Source organism: Schistocerca americana, chromosome 3 (assembly GCF_021461395.2).
Source record: "Schistocerca americana isolate TAMUIC-IGC-003095 chromosome 3, iqSchAmer2.1, whole genome shotgun sequence".
Classification (NCBI taxonomy): Eukaryota; Metazoa; Arthropoda; class Insecta; order Orthoptera; family Acrididae; genus Schistocerca; species Schistocerca americana.
Window position 1 is genome coordinate 535,261,593 of NC_060121.1, and position 17,026 is coordinate 535,278,618.

Below are 17,026 nucleotides of genomic sequence, written 5' to 3' on the forward strand. Positions count from 1 at the left end.
GGCTACAATGTGCCAACTGACCACATAGTGCCAAAATTTCTCTGAAAAGCATTCTACCAGAAGAGATATTTTGTGGCAAATGAAAAATCCTCTTGTGAAATCTATTAAATTATGAGACAGAATTGCTGGGCACTACATATATTTTATATGTATCTATTGGCAGGGCTGACATTTTTGCTGAAGATAACTGTTGGCTGGAAATCCTGTCTCATAATTTTATAGAACATATATTGTGTGTGTGTTAAACTTTGGATTTCTCTTGCATTTTTAGCCCAGGTTACAGCGCCTTCTTGGCTATTAGTTGCCCTAGATTTCTCTTGTCTGGTTTAGATTTCTGTTGTCTGGTTATTGGAAGCTGCATGATTATTTATGTCACAGCAACATGTTTCTAATTGTTTTTTCTGTGACACATCGATACCCATCAGAGCATCCTCCCTGCTGGAATTTAAAGAAAGTCGATTGACGTTTCCTTAAACCATAATCTCCTTTCCCTAGGTAGATGTGAAGTTACATTTTGATGTAACATTACTGTCATATTCCAAATGTCAGATGCCTCCCTCTCATCTCAAGTCCCTACCACTGGAAACCTATGGCATGATGGAGCCATGAAATAGCCCTGCCTATTAAAAATTACAGTGAGCACTTGAGCAACATAAATGACACCCATCAAGGGATCGCCTTCAAAAAGACTGTAAACTAGAGCACACTGTCTAATTAAAAACTACAAAAAGAAGTGCTGGGAAAGACCACTTTTGAGACTCTAAACAGGCCCTCTCACGTATGGGACAAACTAAACACTGTTTATGTGCACTAGTCATCCTCCAGTATTTTGGTCATCTGTCAGAATGACATCATTCAGTCTGACCCTACCATTGTTGCTGAACAACTAGCAACACAGTAACACACTTTGCCCACACCGCAGCTTCTGAAAGTTACTCTTCTGCCTCCCACTTCAAAAAAGATGAGCAGAGTGTTTTTACCTGTCCTTCAGATTTCAAACTCATGTAAGCGTATATGACCATTACAACAAATAGAAGCTCTTCAGCATATCGGGACAGACAGAGCGACAGAGTCTGATCACATACACGGCAAGTTGCTGTATCGTTTATCCTCAAAATACACATTCTTGCATTTTTTAGTCAGATCTGGCATGAAGGTGAGTCATTGACTAGACATTAAACTCGTCCTTATGATAATCAAATATGGAGTACCGTGTACCAGACAAGATTCTACAGCTTGTTCGTATAGAACACCCTGTCAAGAACTGCAATTCTTTGCTTATTCAGCATCTGCCAAACTAGAATGATCCATTAATGTGGTGTCACCGCCAGACACCACACTTGCTAGGTGGTAGCCTTTAAATCGGCCTCGGTCCCTTAGTATACGTTGGACCCGCGTGTCGCCACTGTCAGTGATCGCAGACCGAGCGCCACCACACGGCAGGTCTAGAGAGACGTACTAGCACTCGCCCCAGTTGTACAGCCGACGTTCATAGCAATGGTTCACTGACAAATACGCTCTCATTTGCCGAGACGATAGTTAGCATAGCCTTCAGCTACATTTGCTACGACCTAGCAAGGCGCCGTATTCAATTGATAATTAATATTATAAAGCATGTACCGTAACGAGAGATGTTCTACAATTGTGGATTAAAGTTAAGTATTACATCATCTACGTACTTTATTTACAATTCTCAAGATATTGTCCTGTTCCAGACCTCACGCCAGTCAGCGTGTAATTAAACGCGTGCATTTAGGCCTCCTCTAGAAAAACAGTGTTGGCTCTTCTGCCAACACTACAATTAATTTATTATTAAACAATCTACTCCACACTATTGCAGTTTGTGTGTCCCTTTATTAGTTGAACACATTTTAGTGGAGTGCCACACTTTCACCATAACATAAACTTTGAAACAGTTTAATTCATTAGCCATGATCTTAGCCATTAATTCTTAGCCATGAATGTAGCTTTACATCCAGTTCTGTCCTGTCAAAAATATCTCACTTCCTATTAACATAGTGTACCAACAAGAAGTAATAAACAGAGTAGAAAATGTTAAGTTCTGTGGTGTGTAAATTGATGAAAATTTAATTGATGTTTCTCATAATCAGAAATGGGGAGGAGTGACCTGTATATACTCTAAACAAAAATTTTATAGCCAAGATTATGTTCATAACTGTGTTCTATTGATCACTTTTGACAGGTAAGACTGTCGTCTTCAGATCTTTGAAAACTTTTGTCATGTTCCAGTGTGTGTTCATTACTCATGCCATGTTAACATTTTAATATAGAGTATATTGCACATTCCACACAAGTTTGTCAAAAATAAAATTACAACAAGTTTGTCACAAGTAAAAATATGTCTTCATATGTTGCATTACTTTGATGCTTGTCAGCTGTTAAAATCCACATTTCATAGTAAAAGTCCATTTTCATACAAATGTTTACATTTATGTGATGAGTGAAGCATATCTTTGAACCTTGTCACTTAAAATACATAATGCAACTCACAGCATTTTCCACAGAATTTACACTTGTTTCAAACTTTCTGCATCACGTGTGTGCTTGTTGCAGGGACACACATGAATCATGGTACTGCGCTTTTATCCTGTGATGCAGTTTCACTACTCAAAAAACTTGTCAAAGATTGCTGCTCTAATGTGGTGCAAGTCAGCAATGGGGCAGCCAACTTCACACTGACACAGTTTCTCTGTATGGGATGCAACAACAAACTGCCATTTGTTGGTCATTTGTCAAAACATGAGAGTAACTCTTGCCAATTGCCCAATTGATAGTAATACTTTGAGGAACTTTATTGCACTGTTAAGGTTTACATTTGAATCCCTCTTGTATGTCGGGGTAGTTGTAGCATCGGAGTATATGACCTGAGAGATCTTGTTGAGGGTACATGTAGAGGGGAGCTGCTTGTCATTCTAGTTAACATGTTCCTAAGTGACAAAGCTGGGATGTGATGAAGTGCTGGTGTGCATCAGAGAGGTGCTCTTGTTGTTAGTCTCATCGGAGAAGTGTAATCAACGTCTGGCTCATTACACACAAAATAAAATGAATTGGAAATGTGTCAAGGCTGTATAGAAATGAGCACTGATTGTCTTTTGTTGAGTTCACACCATGAGGATGTTCTGAGGCAGATGAGACATTAGGGGGTACTGGATAGCTATGAAGTATGTCTCATGATGACAGGGTGTATACGACCCAGGACAACCGAGAGATTCCAGGAAAAACCCGGGAATTTTTTCATCTGGGAGAAAACTGGGAAAAACCCAGGAATTTTTTAGAATTCCGGGAAATTTCCATTGTTTTTGTTTTCAGTTAAATTTTTGTAATTTTGACTGGTAAGAACCGATACTCCAACAAAGGATATTACTGTATCCCGCTACTGCAGAATAATACTGCAGCAATAAAACATGAATGAGAGAAACAACATAAAACATGAATGAGAGAAAAAAACGAAAATAAAACTTAAACTGCAAAGGAAATGTGCCACATACAGCAACAAAACACAGTGCTCATACAGGTGTCTGCCAACAGCAAAATGTGTCAAAGGCTTTAGGAAGACTATGCAGTGCTTTGTAACAACAAATTGCCTCCGATGAGCGTGACGTCACAACTGTTTACATTAGATTTGTTTTAGCAGTTGAGTAGTGCCTTCTCCTGCTTCTTGACGGAAAAACCTTGTTTCACAAAGCGACTAACACCCAGCGCACGTTAACCTATCTATTATTCAAATTACTTTGAAACACATTCCTGTCGGTTTTTGAATATTTTTGAACACATTCTAAGTTGATTTCTGAATGAATCATAAGTTGATTTGTGAATGCGTGCATAGTGTACATGATGTCACTGTCTGGGGAATCCGCATTGAATGTAGAAACAAACTTTCCTATAGATAAAAGAGGCTATACGAGCTGAGCGGAGTAAGGCCAAACGGATGAATGCCAACCACTGTCTGATTTTTTGGTTGATTGGATGAACATTGTTAAAATTACTAGGGAAATCTATAGATTCAGACTATAGGAGTGAAAATAAATGAATAACAGGTAAGAAAGATTGTGTATTAACTTCTCGGTGTATCCAAGAAAATGAAATTTTGACAGAAAGTTCTTGGCCGGATTGCATATACTAGTATATGCCAGTTGTACAGTCCCTGGCTAGCAGCAGCTTAAAGTTCTATTCTGGAAGAAGTGCAGAAAATGAGTTGTATGAACATGTAACAACACCTAACTGGAGAATAATTGTGGGATAACTAAACCAGTGATTCTGGCAGAGTTAGTGAAGGTAACCTGCGAATAAACTTTGACACAGGCAGGAATAGTTACAGAATTAGTGATAACAAGACTGTTCGCTATAATGAGGAAGGAGAAGAAACGGGGACATCACACAAATTATGGAACAATATGATGATTCCAAGTTTGTATGAAAGTTTCGTACTACTACTTTTCGATCTCATGCTTGAGAAACTGGAGTGTATCAATGAAGTGTGAAACCATTTCCTAACGTAAAGCTTTTTGCTTGTTGTAGGCCTAATTGGCATTTGATATTGGTACTTTGTGAATTGTATTCTGTTGTTACAAAAAAGACCGTTTGTTCCAAAACATTCTCGTTTATTTGGTGTGTGTTACAATTTTTGCAGTATTAGAAAGGCCTATTTTGTTTTATCTAGCAGACAGTGCAAAATAGACATAATCAGATCGGGAAACCACACCAGTCTTGGGTCCTATTTGTATTAACAGCTTTTTCAGTATTAGACAACGACATTTCGACTTTTCATGTAGCAAAATGTTTGACAAACTTTGATGAGGTAATAGATTCTTACACAAAAAGGAAAGCATGCCATGTAAAGCTGTAGCAAGATTAGAGAGAAAAAAATTGTAGGAGCTAAGGATTGAAGAAATGTGTATTGTCTTGTTTGTCTCAAGTCTTTACTGGGTTTATGTATCCTATATTTAATTTTATGTCACACAAAGCAGCAAGTTGTTAACTGGTAGGGAATAAAGAGTGCAAAATTTTCTGAAGAGTTCTTTTTTTTTAAAAAAAAAGAGAGAGATAATGTCAAACCGGCCGACTGTAAGCAGGAGAGGCACCACAGGACATTTTAATTTTCACTGTCCTGAATATGGTTTGATGGCATCCATTACAAAATATACACGTTTCAATTCCACAGAGCGAAGTACAGTGACGTGTGATAGAAGAATGCTGTGTGAGGAGGCGAGGCACTGCACTTTGGCACACTTACGACCAAATAACATGTGTTACATTTCCTCGAGCACATATATTTTATGCATCAGACTCTTCAGAAAGATGTGCGCTACAAATTGAGTGTATTTTTGAAAATTTGATTTTTTTTTTTAAATTTTTGATGTCCTATCTCAAACGGTTGAGGGAGTGGCGGGGTATTGCCCTGGTTCGGAAATATCATAGATCCACGGCTGATGCGCAGAACAGTCTGAGTTACAGTGGCTAGTCTCTATTTTACCCGTGTTTACATTTAGTGATTTTGCTGTTTCCTCTTCGTTTACTGCTCTCACATCAAATCTAAACAAAACAGATTTCTGTGGCCGGGAGCTATCAGGTGAATTAAAATACATTCACATAATTACGGAAGCCTAAATTGTGTTAGTTGCTGATTTCATTTTATTTCCACCTTTCTGACAATCAAGCATTAATTGCCTTGCAGAACAATGAAGTTATTTTTGTCGGTTTGCTAAAGAAATTTTCTATTATTAATCTTTTCTGCTGAGGCAGTCAATATATTTGAAACGAAGTGTTGAAATTCCAGTGCTCTTGGAGTATCCTCTGATGTCTTGTTTCTTTTATGACATAATGTAAGATCTTTTAATGTTTTACGCATACAAACATATGGGCTCCCTACGACATCGTAGCTGCGCAAGCGCGGTGACACCTGTCATCTGGTGCTCTCCGGCAACTGCAGAAACGAGCCTATTTCTAACAGGTTTGCAGGAAAATATTCCAAATGGTGGTTTGAAAACCGTTACCATCAAAGTACCATTCTGGCAGTTACAATGGAACTATGTGCGACAATGTATGATGTATTTCTTAAATCACAGAGCGTTTCACTCTCATTTAAAAATCAACTCTTTGATGACGAGCCATTTAGATAAATTTCAAGCCCAGAAGATCAGAAATTTATGTCATTATTAAAATTTTAACTGGCACATTTGTTTGATATATCTTAAATTGTAATATGTGCATAAAAAACCAACATTATATGTGAAAGCTTTGCATTTCGTTTAGCAACACTATGTATATTAATTTAAACCATTAACTTTTTTTGTTTGTGTGTTCGCACTACTTAACAGTGATGCTATTTGCTGACTACATCACGTGTCCTGAGCTCTGAATACCAGCTGTCATCAGCTGGCGAGATCACGTGACGTGAAATATGACTGGCTTACAAAAGCACATTGCAATCTCAATTTCAATGCTTCGGAAAGTAACATGCAGTGTTTGGTGGAATTCGAATTTATACTTTTGTAATACGAAAATATGCAGCGTACACTTTGCTGCACATCAAAGATCTTTCCAAAACGCGTTTTTTCCCTGTGTTTAGTTGTCAATAGTGCCATGAAATTCTACGTCCTTGTATAAAACCATAATCATTCAAAGGATAGATAAGTTATACAGTTGCAATAGAAAATATACGGTCAGTTAACAGGGAAAAGTATGTTTTCACCCGGGAGAAAGTATATTTTTAACTGGGAAATCCGGGAAATTTTTTTCCTTGTCCGCGTGTATACCCTGGATGAAGTTAACACACATACTTGTTTTCTGTGTTACATTTTATTAAATGCTCACTTCTCTGAAATTGTCTTCTATGACTGCATATAGCCTTCAGTCTACACCACTGATGCTGATATGTGTTAGAAGTGCTTTGAGTCATCAGTACATCATTGAAAATACTTGGAATTGTTATTAGGAAATGTGTATACCTAAACATTCTACATATAGTCTAAAACATGTTTCACGCAATAACAGTTCTTTGGAATACGCTGATACAAGTCTCTCTTTTGGGGATGGGATGTGGGAATTTTACAGTTTTCTTAGGGTTAAATGAAATGTAGCATTCAGTGTGTTGGCTATGATGCACTAGTGACAACTCTGCTCTGAACTTTCAAGTGCTCCTGGTAAAGTGCCAACTAACTGAATAAAATGATAAATGAAATAATTGTAGTAAGTGATTAATGGCTCACTGGTACATAATTAGCTTGTTCGACTAAAAGAATAGGAAACATTGGACTAAAGAAAAGCATTATCCTGTTACCTTTCACATTTTTCAAGTTAAAAAGAGCTTACTAGAAGATTTAGGTGAATGTAGTAGCAAAATGTGTATACAGTCGATGTGGAGGTATTACTGAAACACAGTAGTGCATTTACAAGGCAAAGACCCAGAACTTGTCGTATATTATTTGGTCATTACTTGACCTTAGTGCTCTCTCTAAGTGTTGTAATAAGTGTAGCAGTGTTGTGACATTTGAATGTGGTTTTGTTTCAAACACTACATGCTCTTTATGTTTCACATTCCTCTGTTGGCAGCTTCTTGTTTACAATTTTCATCTTGTAGCAACTTCATACAATCAGTTGCCAATTACAAGTGCCGAATGCAAGCTTTCTGTCTCACCATAAAAACATTGTTTAATATCATTGCACATTATCACATAAAATCCTGAAATGAAAAATATACACTCAAACGATGAATACAGTCACTTCAAGCAGACAGTATAGCCATATAATATACAAGTGGAAGCCTGTTAGTAATATATTGCTGTCCTTTTTCAAGTCACAATTTCATTATGATCTTTAGTAACTAAGTGAAGTAAATAGGTATAGAGAGTTTCTTATTGTTTCAACTCTGTTAACACTCAGTTTCCTTCATGATTGCAGACAAACTCAATACATTACTCAAAGTCAACTTTGTGGCTCCACACACATCTCATATTTATGGTTTATAAGAACTCAAATTCTTATTCAGTAATCCTTACTTCATTTGCCTGCTGCTTGCTGTCTCTCTGCCTCTGTTATTCTATAATGCATTTGCCTTGCCTGTATAGCTTCTCATTGTTACTGGTTTCCCATTACAAGATTGTTCTTTATAATAACTTATTAAAGGTAGAACAGTTTTGAGCTCCCATGAATGTTGCTAAACTGAAACCTGGTACCTACTCACGCAAACATGCCTGCAAATATGAAAGTCTGTGACTCAGACTTCCATTCAGACCAAAGAACCCTTCTGTTTCTAATGAGCAAGGTGACACAATGGTTAGCATGAATGAGAGTTTTAATCCCCATCCAGCGTTCCATGTTTAGTTTGTCCGTGGGTTCCCTAAATTCCTTGAAGCAAATACCTTATGATTCATTTGAAAGGACAGACCCAAAATCCTTCCTAATCCTTCCCCATTCTAAGCTTGTGTTTCATCTGTAATGACCTCAGTCTTCCACAGAACATTAAACATGGTCTATGTTTCCGGTGTATATGATACACTTATACCCTCACAACTGAACCAGACCAATCTGAGTAAGAACAAATACATGTCTTTTCATGTATAACCATAGGGTATCTTAACTGATATTTATTGCAGCTGTAACCTCCTCTTGTCATCTCTTTCTGCAGATCACTCTTTCTGAAGTAATGTGCGCACATTTGAAAGTCGCACGTGTTAGCAGTGTGTTGTCATCCACAAGAGTGCACTGTGAAAGAGCAATACTGTGAACTTCCAATAGAGTTGGCCTCAGATGAGTGCCTATTTAAACCCTGCAGTGCTATGCCCAGGCTCAGTTGTTATGTTATTACTTCTTGCATATATTTGCCTTATCTTATTGCATTCAGTGTATGTTAAGGTGGTTGGCGTACATGCCACAGTCTAATGTGTACTAACATTCTTGGTTGTATTGTGTGTCCAAGTTACAACACAAGTGATGGTCCTCCATTGTGTCTACTATGTCTGATGGTGCTACTGATGAGTTTTTACACTGGCTGGTTGATCAGCAAGGGGTTCTTACAGAGGCATTGCAGCATCTCAGTCAATAGCCGGTGGCGTTCGCCACAGTGCAATACAATCAAACCCAGATGTTGCAAACACTTGCCTCTGTTTTGGCCCCCGATCGTGAGGTTCATGAGCAGGCCCATCAATGTGAAAAGCCCTCCCTCTCCTGCATTCTGACTATTGCACAATCATTTGATGTTTCGAGGGCTGCAAGTACTCAAATTTAATCATGGTTTGAGGTTGCAGAAGCTCAACCCACTTCCCCCGATTTGTTGGACGGTTCACATGGAGACGATATGGTGGCAGCCGTCCCCGTGTGAGCAAAACTTCATGGTGTCCGATTCAACTCTCTGCAGTAGCCGCTGTAACAGCAGCAGAGGAAGCCTGGTAATGAACAACAACACAAGCGCTCCATGCTTCCCTCTGTCGTGTTTTGTCACTCATGGTATGCTATATTGTCTTAAGCGATGGTCCATTTGCTGCCAGTGCAACAAGACGGGCCCCATTGCCCCTGTTTGTAATGCAAAATTCCAACAGCCTACTGCAGATACTGACATGGATGTCAATTGTGTATAGGCAATCCCCGTTGCACTCAATAAGCTTTTTATTGACGTCAAGGTTTATCAGAAGGTTTTGCACATGCAAGTCAACACTGGTGTTGCCGCGTCATTACTCAACTTGCAGATCCACATGGACTTGGGTTCTCCCCCTTTAGCACCACTGTCACATTCTTTAGTCACCTACTATAAACAAAGAATTCCAATATTAGGTAGTTTCTCAACCCCAGTCATATATAAATTTGTCCACTTACTTTTCTGGTGGCGAACAATGCACGCACCAAAAATTTGTTTGGTTTGGATGCCTTTAAGCTTTTTGGGTTTACTATTTCTGATTAAGTTAATCTTGTCTCTGATCAAGTGCCTTATACACAACCCACCTCTTCATGCTCTGAATTTTCCTCCCTGTTTTCTGCAGGCTTGGATTATGCCAATAATTTTAAAGCCCACATCACCAGGGAACCTTCAGCCACACCCCGCTTGTTTCAGGCTTGCCCATTGCTGATGCCACACCATGACCAAGCCAGGGCGGAGCTCAACTGCCTCATGGCCTCTAGGATCGTCCAACCAGTTGCATCCAACGAATGGACTACCCCCTTAGTCATAGTCAAGGAGGCCTTGCAATGATTTCAAAGTTTCTGTCAATGCTCTATCTATGATTGACATGTATTTGTTGCCATGCCCTGGCAAACGTTTTGCTAAGCTGGCTGGTGGTCAATATTTTTCCAAGATTGACTTCTCCAATCCATATTTGCAGCTTCCTGTTGAACCTGACTCTCAATGGCTCTTGGTCGTTAACACGTCTTTTGGCTTGTAACAGTACTTGTGATCACGGTTTGGCATTACCAGCACCCCGGTGATTTTTTAACGGCTTCTCGAACAACTCACGAGGTCTGTGCCTTGCAGTGCCAACTATCTTGGTGATATTATGGTCTCTGTCTCCTCCTCTGTTGAACATCTCAACAACTTAAGTATGTGTTTTTTGGTGTTACGGACTGCCAGGTTAAAATCAATTTGGAAAAGTGACACTTCTTTCAGTCTTCTATTGTTTGTCTTGGGTTCGAAGTATCTAGTTCTGGTATCAAACCCTTCATCAGAATGTCTCTGCCGTTGTGGCTCTTCCGCGTCCTACGTCGGTTGAGGGGGCGGGGGTGTCACACACCTGGGCGTTAGCCCGTTGTCATGTTTTTTGACCTGATTTGGAAGCAACATCACTCATAGGTTACGGCATGTTCTCAATGTGGATCATAGTAAGCTGCCCTGTGTGCAATGTTGTCTCCATGACCACAGCATTCACAGGTCTGGGACTGTATCCATATTAGTCTCTCCAGCCCTTCCTTAAGGCCTACTGGCTAATAGCAATTGATGCATTCTCTTGGTTCCCATATGTTGTTTGTTGCCCATCAACTTTGGCCTCTGCCACTGTGGCAGCCCTATCGAAATTTTTTTCCATCAAAGGACTTCCAGCACCATAGGTCTCTGATAATGGCCCTCAGTTTGTGTCATGGAAATTTGCCTCCTTCTTCAAAGCCCACGTGATTCACCACATTTTCACCCCACCCTTCCATTGCCAGTCCAACAGTGAAGCCGAAACATTCAAAATGCAAATGAAAAAGTATGTGACTCGGTCCCTGTCTGGCATTGCCTTGGGTCAGTTTCTGTCTTCCTGTCAGTTCATGCCGTTCGGTGACAACAGTCCTGCCAAATTGCTGCATGGGCATCAACCCCAGACACTCCTGAACCTCCTGTGGCCCAGCCAGGGTTGCCAGCCTGTGGAGTCAACATCCTGTTTCCATCCCAGGGTGGCTGTCTGGGCATGAGGGTTTGGTCGTTGCCGAAAATGTATACCCACTGTCATCTCCTGGTGCTCTGGTGACTGCCTCTGTGACGTCCGTATGGAGGAGGGTCTCTGTGCATGTCATTATGACCAGTTGCACCTGCATATGGGTGACTGGACAACCCTGGCTGAGACACCGATGTCGCCACATCAGTTTGAGTCGCTTGACGGATCACCTGTTGCGACTGGGTCCCTGCCACAACATATGAGGGACTCCCGTCACTGGTGGACAAACCTGTGCAGCTTCTCCAATACCGTTACTAATACAGATGCAGCCATCATCCACACCAGAACCATCTCCTCCACCTCAGCCACCAACTGCAGGGGCATCACCACCTCCAGGTCCTGGAGCTCATGTGGACATCTCTGTCACAGCCTCGCGGAGGAAGACGCCATGGACATCTCAGGAATCCAAGCTGTTCCCCAAGGGAATAGGAATGAAGTGATGTGCTCATTAGCTGTGTGTTGTCATACGCAAGTGTGCACTGCGAAAGAGCAGTACTGTGAACTTCCTGTAGGGGCTGCCACAGGCGAGTCCTGTTGAAACCCTGCCGCACTGCGCTTGCGCTCCATTATCATTTTATTACTGCTTGCATACATTTGCCTTATCTTATTGTGTTCAATGTATGTTATGGTGATTGGTGTACATGCCACAGTCTAATAACATACTAACATTCTTGATTGTGTTGTGTGTCCAAGTTACAACACTTTTAGATAAGAAACCTTTCAAATAAGACAACAGTCATATCTTATCCCATTGTCATTTCATATACACATCCATGGTGTGGCATATGTGTGCCCATTATGCCACATCTTGTTCTGCATTTGTTCTTCGCAAGCCATTATCCACCATATAGGTGGAGGATAAATGTAGTCACTTGCCAATCGCTCTTATCTGTATTCTGTTTGTCGACTGTTCTTAACAGAAAATAGAGGATCATGTCATTTGGCTTTCAAATAATGTAAGCAAATCTCTATGTACATAAATTTCATATTACACTTCTAATGTATGCCATATATGACAGGTGTCTTTATGGATGTGGGAAGGGATTTGATATTCTGTTGGAATTTCTGTGGTTGGATGCTGTATAAATCAGAATTATTATGTTAAAACCTGCTGTTAACAGCAAAGTATTGTATGAGCATGAACAAGTTCATCCTTGTCCATCTGATTGAGTGTTCCATTGATAATCTTTTATCCTTGCAAGCTATGTTTCTTATTTGTATTCCAGGAATATGCTCAAGAGTTGAAGTGTTGTTTGCCTACAGCAACTGTATTCTCATGCATTCAAAGGAACTTCAGAGGAATAATGTTTTGTTAATTTCTTTGGATGTTAGAATATGAATATCATAATTTTGATTATGTATTCCCTTCTTGTAACACTAATATGCAGAGGGGCTTTCATAAGCATTGTAATTTTCTAAACACCATTAATGTGATGCTATCTTTTATTTGATAATAGTCTTTCTTCATATTTCAGAGAATTAGTGTTTTTGAGCCATACCCAATGCGGGATACAGTTCAACACTTTTGTGAAAAACATTTGGACAAGATAAAATCTTACATGGACAAAGTATCAGTACGAATACCACCACCAGCGAAGTGTACAATTGAAGGTATGTTAATCTGCACATGTCAGTTTACAACTGGTCTAATTTAAAGCATTTTCGTTATATTGTATGTATATTGCAATGGCTGTCTTGGGTCTTGTTTTGTGCACTAGTGCCAGCGATTTATATCATTGCTTATTTTTCAAGCATTTAAAAAAAAATTAGGTAATTGTAGTTTTGACTGGCAAATCGTAGCAAATAGAATAAAATAATTACTATTTCTGCTGAACCTGTGAAGAAAAATTGTAAGCTGTGTTTCACACAATCATTTGAGCCTTTCTTCAAGCACCTACTGTATGAATTCAGGAGCCTGGTGATAGCCATTTTACTCTTCTCAGTACTCATTTAAAACACTGTTGTTGAAAGAAATTTCCACTATTTGACTCTAAATTACTCTTCATTTATTTCATGAAATCAGGCTTTTTGCTTTATAGACATTCTTTCGCTACCGCCTTTATCCCGCATTGTGTGCAGGGTTGGCAGGGTTAAGTACGTATTTGGCATGGTTAATTGTAAGGGGTGGCCGGATGCCCTTCCTGTCGCCACCCCTACCCCCCAGAACGGAATTAGTGTACCCCAGCTATCTGCGTCAAGTGTAAATCGGGGAAATAGTGGGAATGTGTTTCAAATGTCTGCGAGACGTGTAACTCAGGTGGGATGTGGGGACCAGTCCGGTATTAGCCTAGGAGGATGTGGAAAACCGCCTAAAAACCACATTCAGGCTGGCCGACACACTGGTTGTCGTCGTTAATCCGCCAGGCGGATTCAATCCGGGGCCAGCGCGCCTACCAGAGTCCAGGAAGCAGCGCGTTAGCGCTCTCGGCTACCCTGGTGGGTTTTTTTATAGACATTCTGAAGTGCAAATTGAAATATCATAAAATGTCTGATATGCGTAAGTGACATGTCATCATTGACAATGTGTTTCATTTAGGCAGGTCAATCATTTTGCGACATTTTAACTTGCACTTTAGAATGGCTGTAAAGCCAAAATCATGAGTGCATAAAATAAATGAATAGCAAGTCAAATGGTGGAAATTTCTTTCAAAAAGTCCTACGTGAGTGTGGTTCCCCACAAAGGAAAAATTTATATTCTGTGTTTCATCCAGTGTCCAGGGCCGGTTTAATATCCAAGCAAAACAAGCTGCCAATTAGGGCACAAACCTTAGAGGGGCACCAGAGATGCCACAACTGTAAGATTTCTAATCAGGACATACCAGAATTAGTAACGACCAATTGGGGGCCCTACATGGCGGGGACTGTCAGGGATGCCCAAGTACAAGATTTGTATACAGTGCATATCACAGTTAGTAGCAAAAATAGATGTGAGTGAAAGTGCGTAAGAGAAAAGAGGGAGTGGGGGCGCCAAATGATAAGTCAGTAAGTCACTTGTGCAGAAATATGTTCTTGAACATCAAGATCATTATCTGTAAATGAAAGTGCAAGTTGTGGATTACAGATCCATTGTCCCTGGCTGTGTCAAACTGTGATCTTGCTGATTCTTTTGAAACTTTCAGTTTTGATGTTTTGTTTCCCTTAACCAGGGTCTTGCCTTTTGTATGTTACACAAGCTAAAACTACACCTCAGTTGAAGTTTGAATGAATGCAGTTATAAGAGTTTATTAGTCCTTTATAAGAATTGTAACTGTATTATAAAAATCCTCATAAATATTGTCTAGTATTTGAGCGTGAATAAACTTTGGAACTTAGTTGGTTTAGTGGGTTTTAAATAAATGAGTCCTATCAGTATTACTGCATGAATGCTCATAATAAACAAGACTAATTCTGAAGAGATGTGTGTGCTCAGTATAAGTGTTCATTAACTTGAGTGCTTGGTGTCTCGCTACTCTTTCATCTGCGTAGGCAGCATGCCAACAGAATTCCTACAGACTGTAGCCTCTGCAAGCACCTCAGACACCAACAATGCAGTACTTACAGTTGTCTTTGCAAACAAGGGTAGCCCCATTCCTCTGCTCTCACTATCACATGCTATAATTACTCAGTTTGGAGTTTTGTGAAAAAGTGGTCATTGCCTGGTTAACCACTGAAATAATGTTAGCCAAAACTGCCATGAACATATTATTTACTGTTAAGGCACAAATTTCTCTCCTGATTGGCAGTACACGAATACCAGTGTTTGGTAATTACAGTCAAGACTGGCACTTTGAAATTTGCAAGAGCAGACAAAAGATGTTAACATCAGGAATCTACCTTACAATGTTTGCCGTCAAGAGATGTCCATCAGTCATGCTTACATTCAGAGATTGTGAATGTAATACTAACTAGGCAGGAACTATTAACATGATAGTTAGAGTGTGATGAAAAACCAACTTCATCAGAAATACTAAAGGATTTAGAGGATACCTGGGACTATAAACTGACAAACCATAGAAACTGAAAAATCCACTGCCGCACAGGTCCTTAGATCATTCTTTCGAAACAGAGTTTGAAATTATGCTTCAGAAATGAAAGGCTTGTCCATCTGCATGTTTTAAGCATATCAATGGATGGATAAAACTACCAATGGATGGATAAAACTAAATCATACAACCAGTAAGCCATCAGCATGAGCGAAAACTTAGCAGACTTTGAAAAGCGTGCACGTACGAAGCCAAGTGCCAGAATCACTTCCCGATTGTAATGGAGTAGCATCTTCACAGGAGAATGCAGAATTACTGTCACTCTGAATAACTTCATGGGCAAAAATTATGTATATTATGTAAAAGTCGGTGCCTGATTGAAACATACCTTACGTGCATCTGAGTGGAAGTAGAGCCTGCTTCTACCCAGAAATTGTTTTGATCACTCATTGTTGTGTCTAACCTGCATTAGAATTTGTAAAAGTGCTTTTTAGTACCAAGGATAATATTTTTATACAGCTTTACTGCAAGCATCCTTCTACAGTGGAAGTTAGCTGTTGAGTCTCAGATTGTGTGCCAAAGCATTAGCAGTCGCCTTTGTCCACTATACTTATGCTCCCACAACATAAACTACTCATGCTACTTTCAAATTTATTAACTAATGAATTTATGTTTATTGTGAAAGTATAGTTTACCTAATTAGGGCTCCTTCTACACTTCTTTCTTAAACTTGTGATTAACAGTGTGCTATATAATGTGAAGGGTTAATAAATTGATAGTGCTACATTTTAACATCAGTGATACTTCGAAATTTTGGTCAGCCAACCTTCTCCGAGTATTCCCCTATGTCAGAGTCGTTCTGAACATTTCTTGTGCTACGAAAGAGCTGCATGCACCTTTTGTTAGAACATTCATAAAAGAAGCAATTTTCAGGGGCACTACATGCTCTGACTATTTACACTATATGTGTTAGCGATAGCATTGCCACTCTGAAGCGGTTCACCACTTTCTCAGCGTAACATTTCACCTATACCTGTGTCACACTAGTTCCTGTGCTCCTTGCCATTACTATTAATGAATTTAAAAAAGAAATAAATTTTCAGATAAATATTTTTATTGTGTGGCCTTACTGATGACTAGAGCCTTTTGCATTAAATTTAGGTCTTGCTGCTATTATTAACTAGAGTTTAGTTGAATCAAAAGTATTAAGTAAACCTTTGAAAGAAAAAAAAGGGAGGAGCAGACATTTGTATAATACTACATCATGGCCACTACACTACATTTGTTCATAATATTTTTGTGGATGAAGGTTTGTGTTCATTTTGACTTCAGGTTCATTTAGTACATGTTGTTTCAGAACTGATGGATCTCTTATATCCAATGGACTGTTTCCTCTCCACCATCAAACAGTCTCTTTCCTTCTTTAGTGTGTTGATATTTGTTTCTGTTAAGTTCCCATTATATTTTTGCATAATTGTATCAAGTATGAAGCATGCAAATGGTGCATCCCTCGCTCCAGTCACAGTACCAAACACAATGACAATCTCACTTGTTCTGTATTTACTGTGACAACACAAAGAGGATAGTACATTGGCCTTCAGATGATGCTAGTGCCACCACACGTAGTTTTATAGATAAATGGTA

At 39.5% G+C, this 17,026-nt stretch overlaps 1 protein-coding gene across 2 annotated transcripts in view; it reads left to right on the plus strand.

Annotated features, from left to right (window-relative positions):
• LOC124607464 (protein melted) overlaps nt 1-17,026 on the plus strand; it is a 272,786-nt gene that overhangs the window by 154,326 nt on the left and 101,434 nt on the right. For both annotated transcript variants that reach the window (XM_047139803.1, XM_047139804.1), the window contains one exon: nt 12,896-13,031. In XM_047139803.1, coding sequence (XP_046995759.1) covers nt 12,896-13,031 — 136 coding nt within the window. The remainder of the gene's footprint in view (nt 1-12,895; nt 13,032-17,026) is intronic.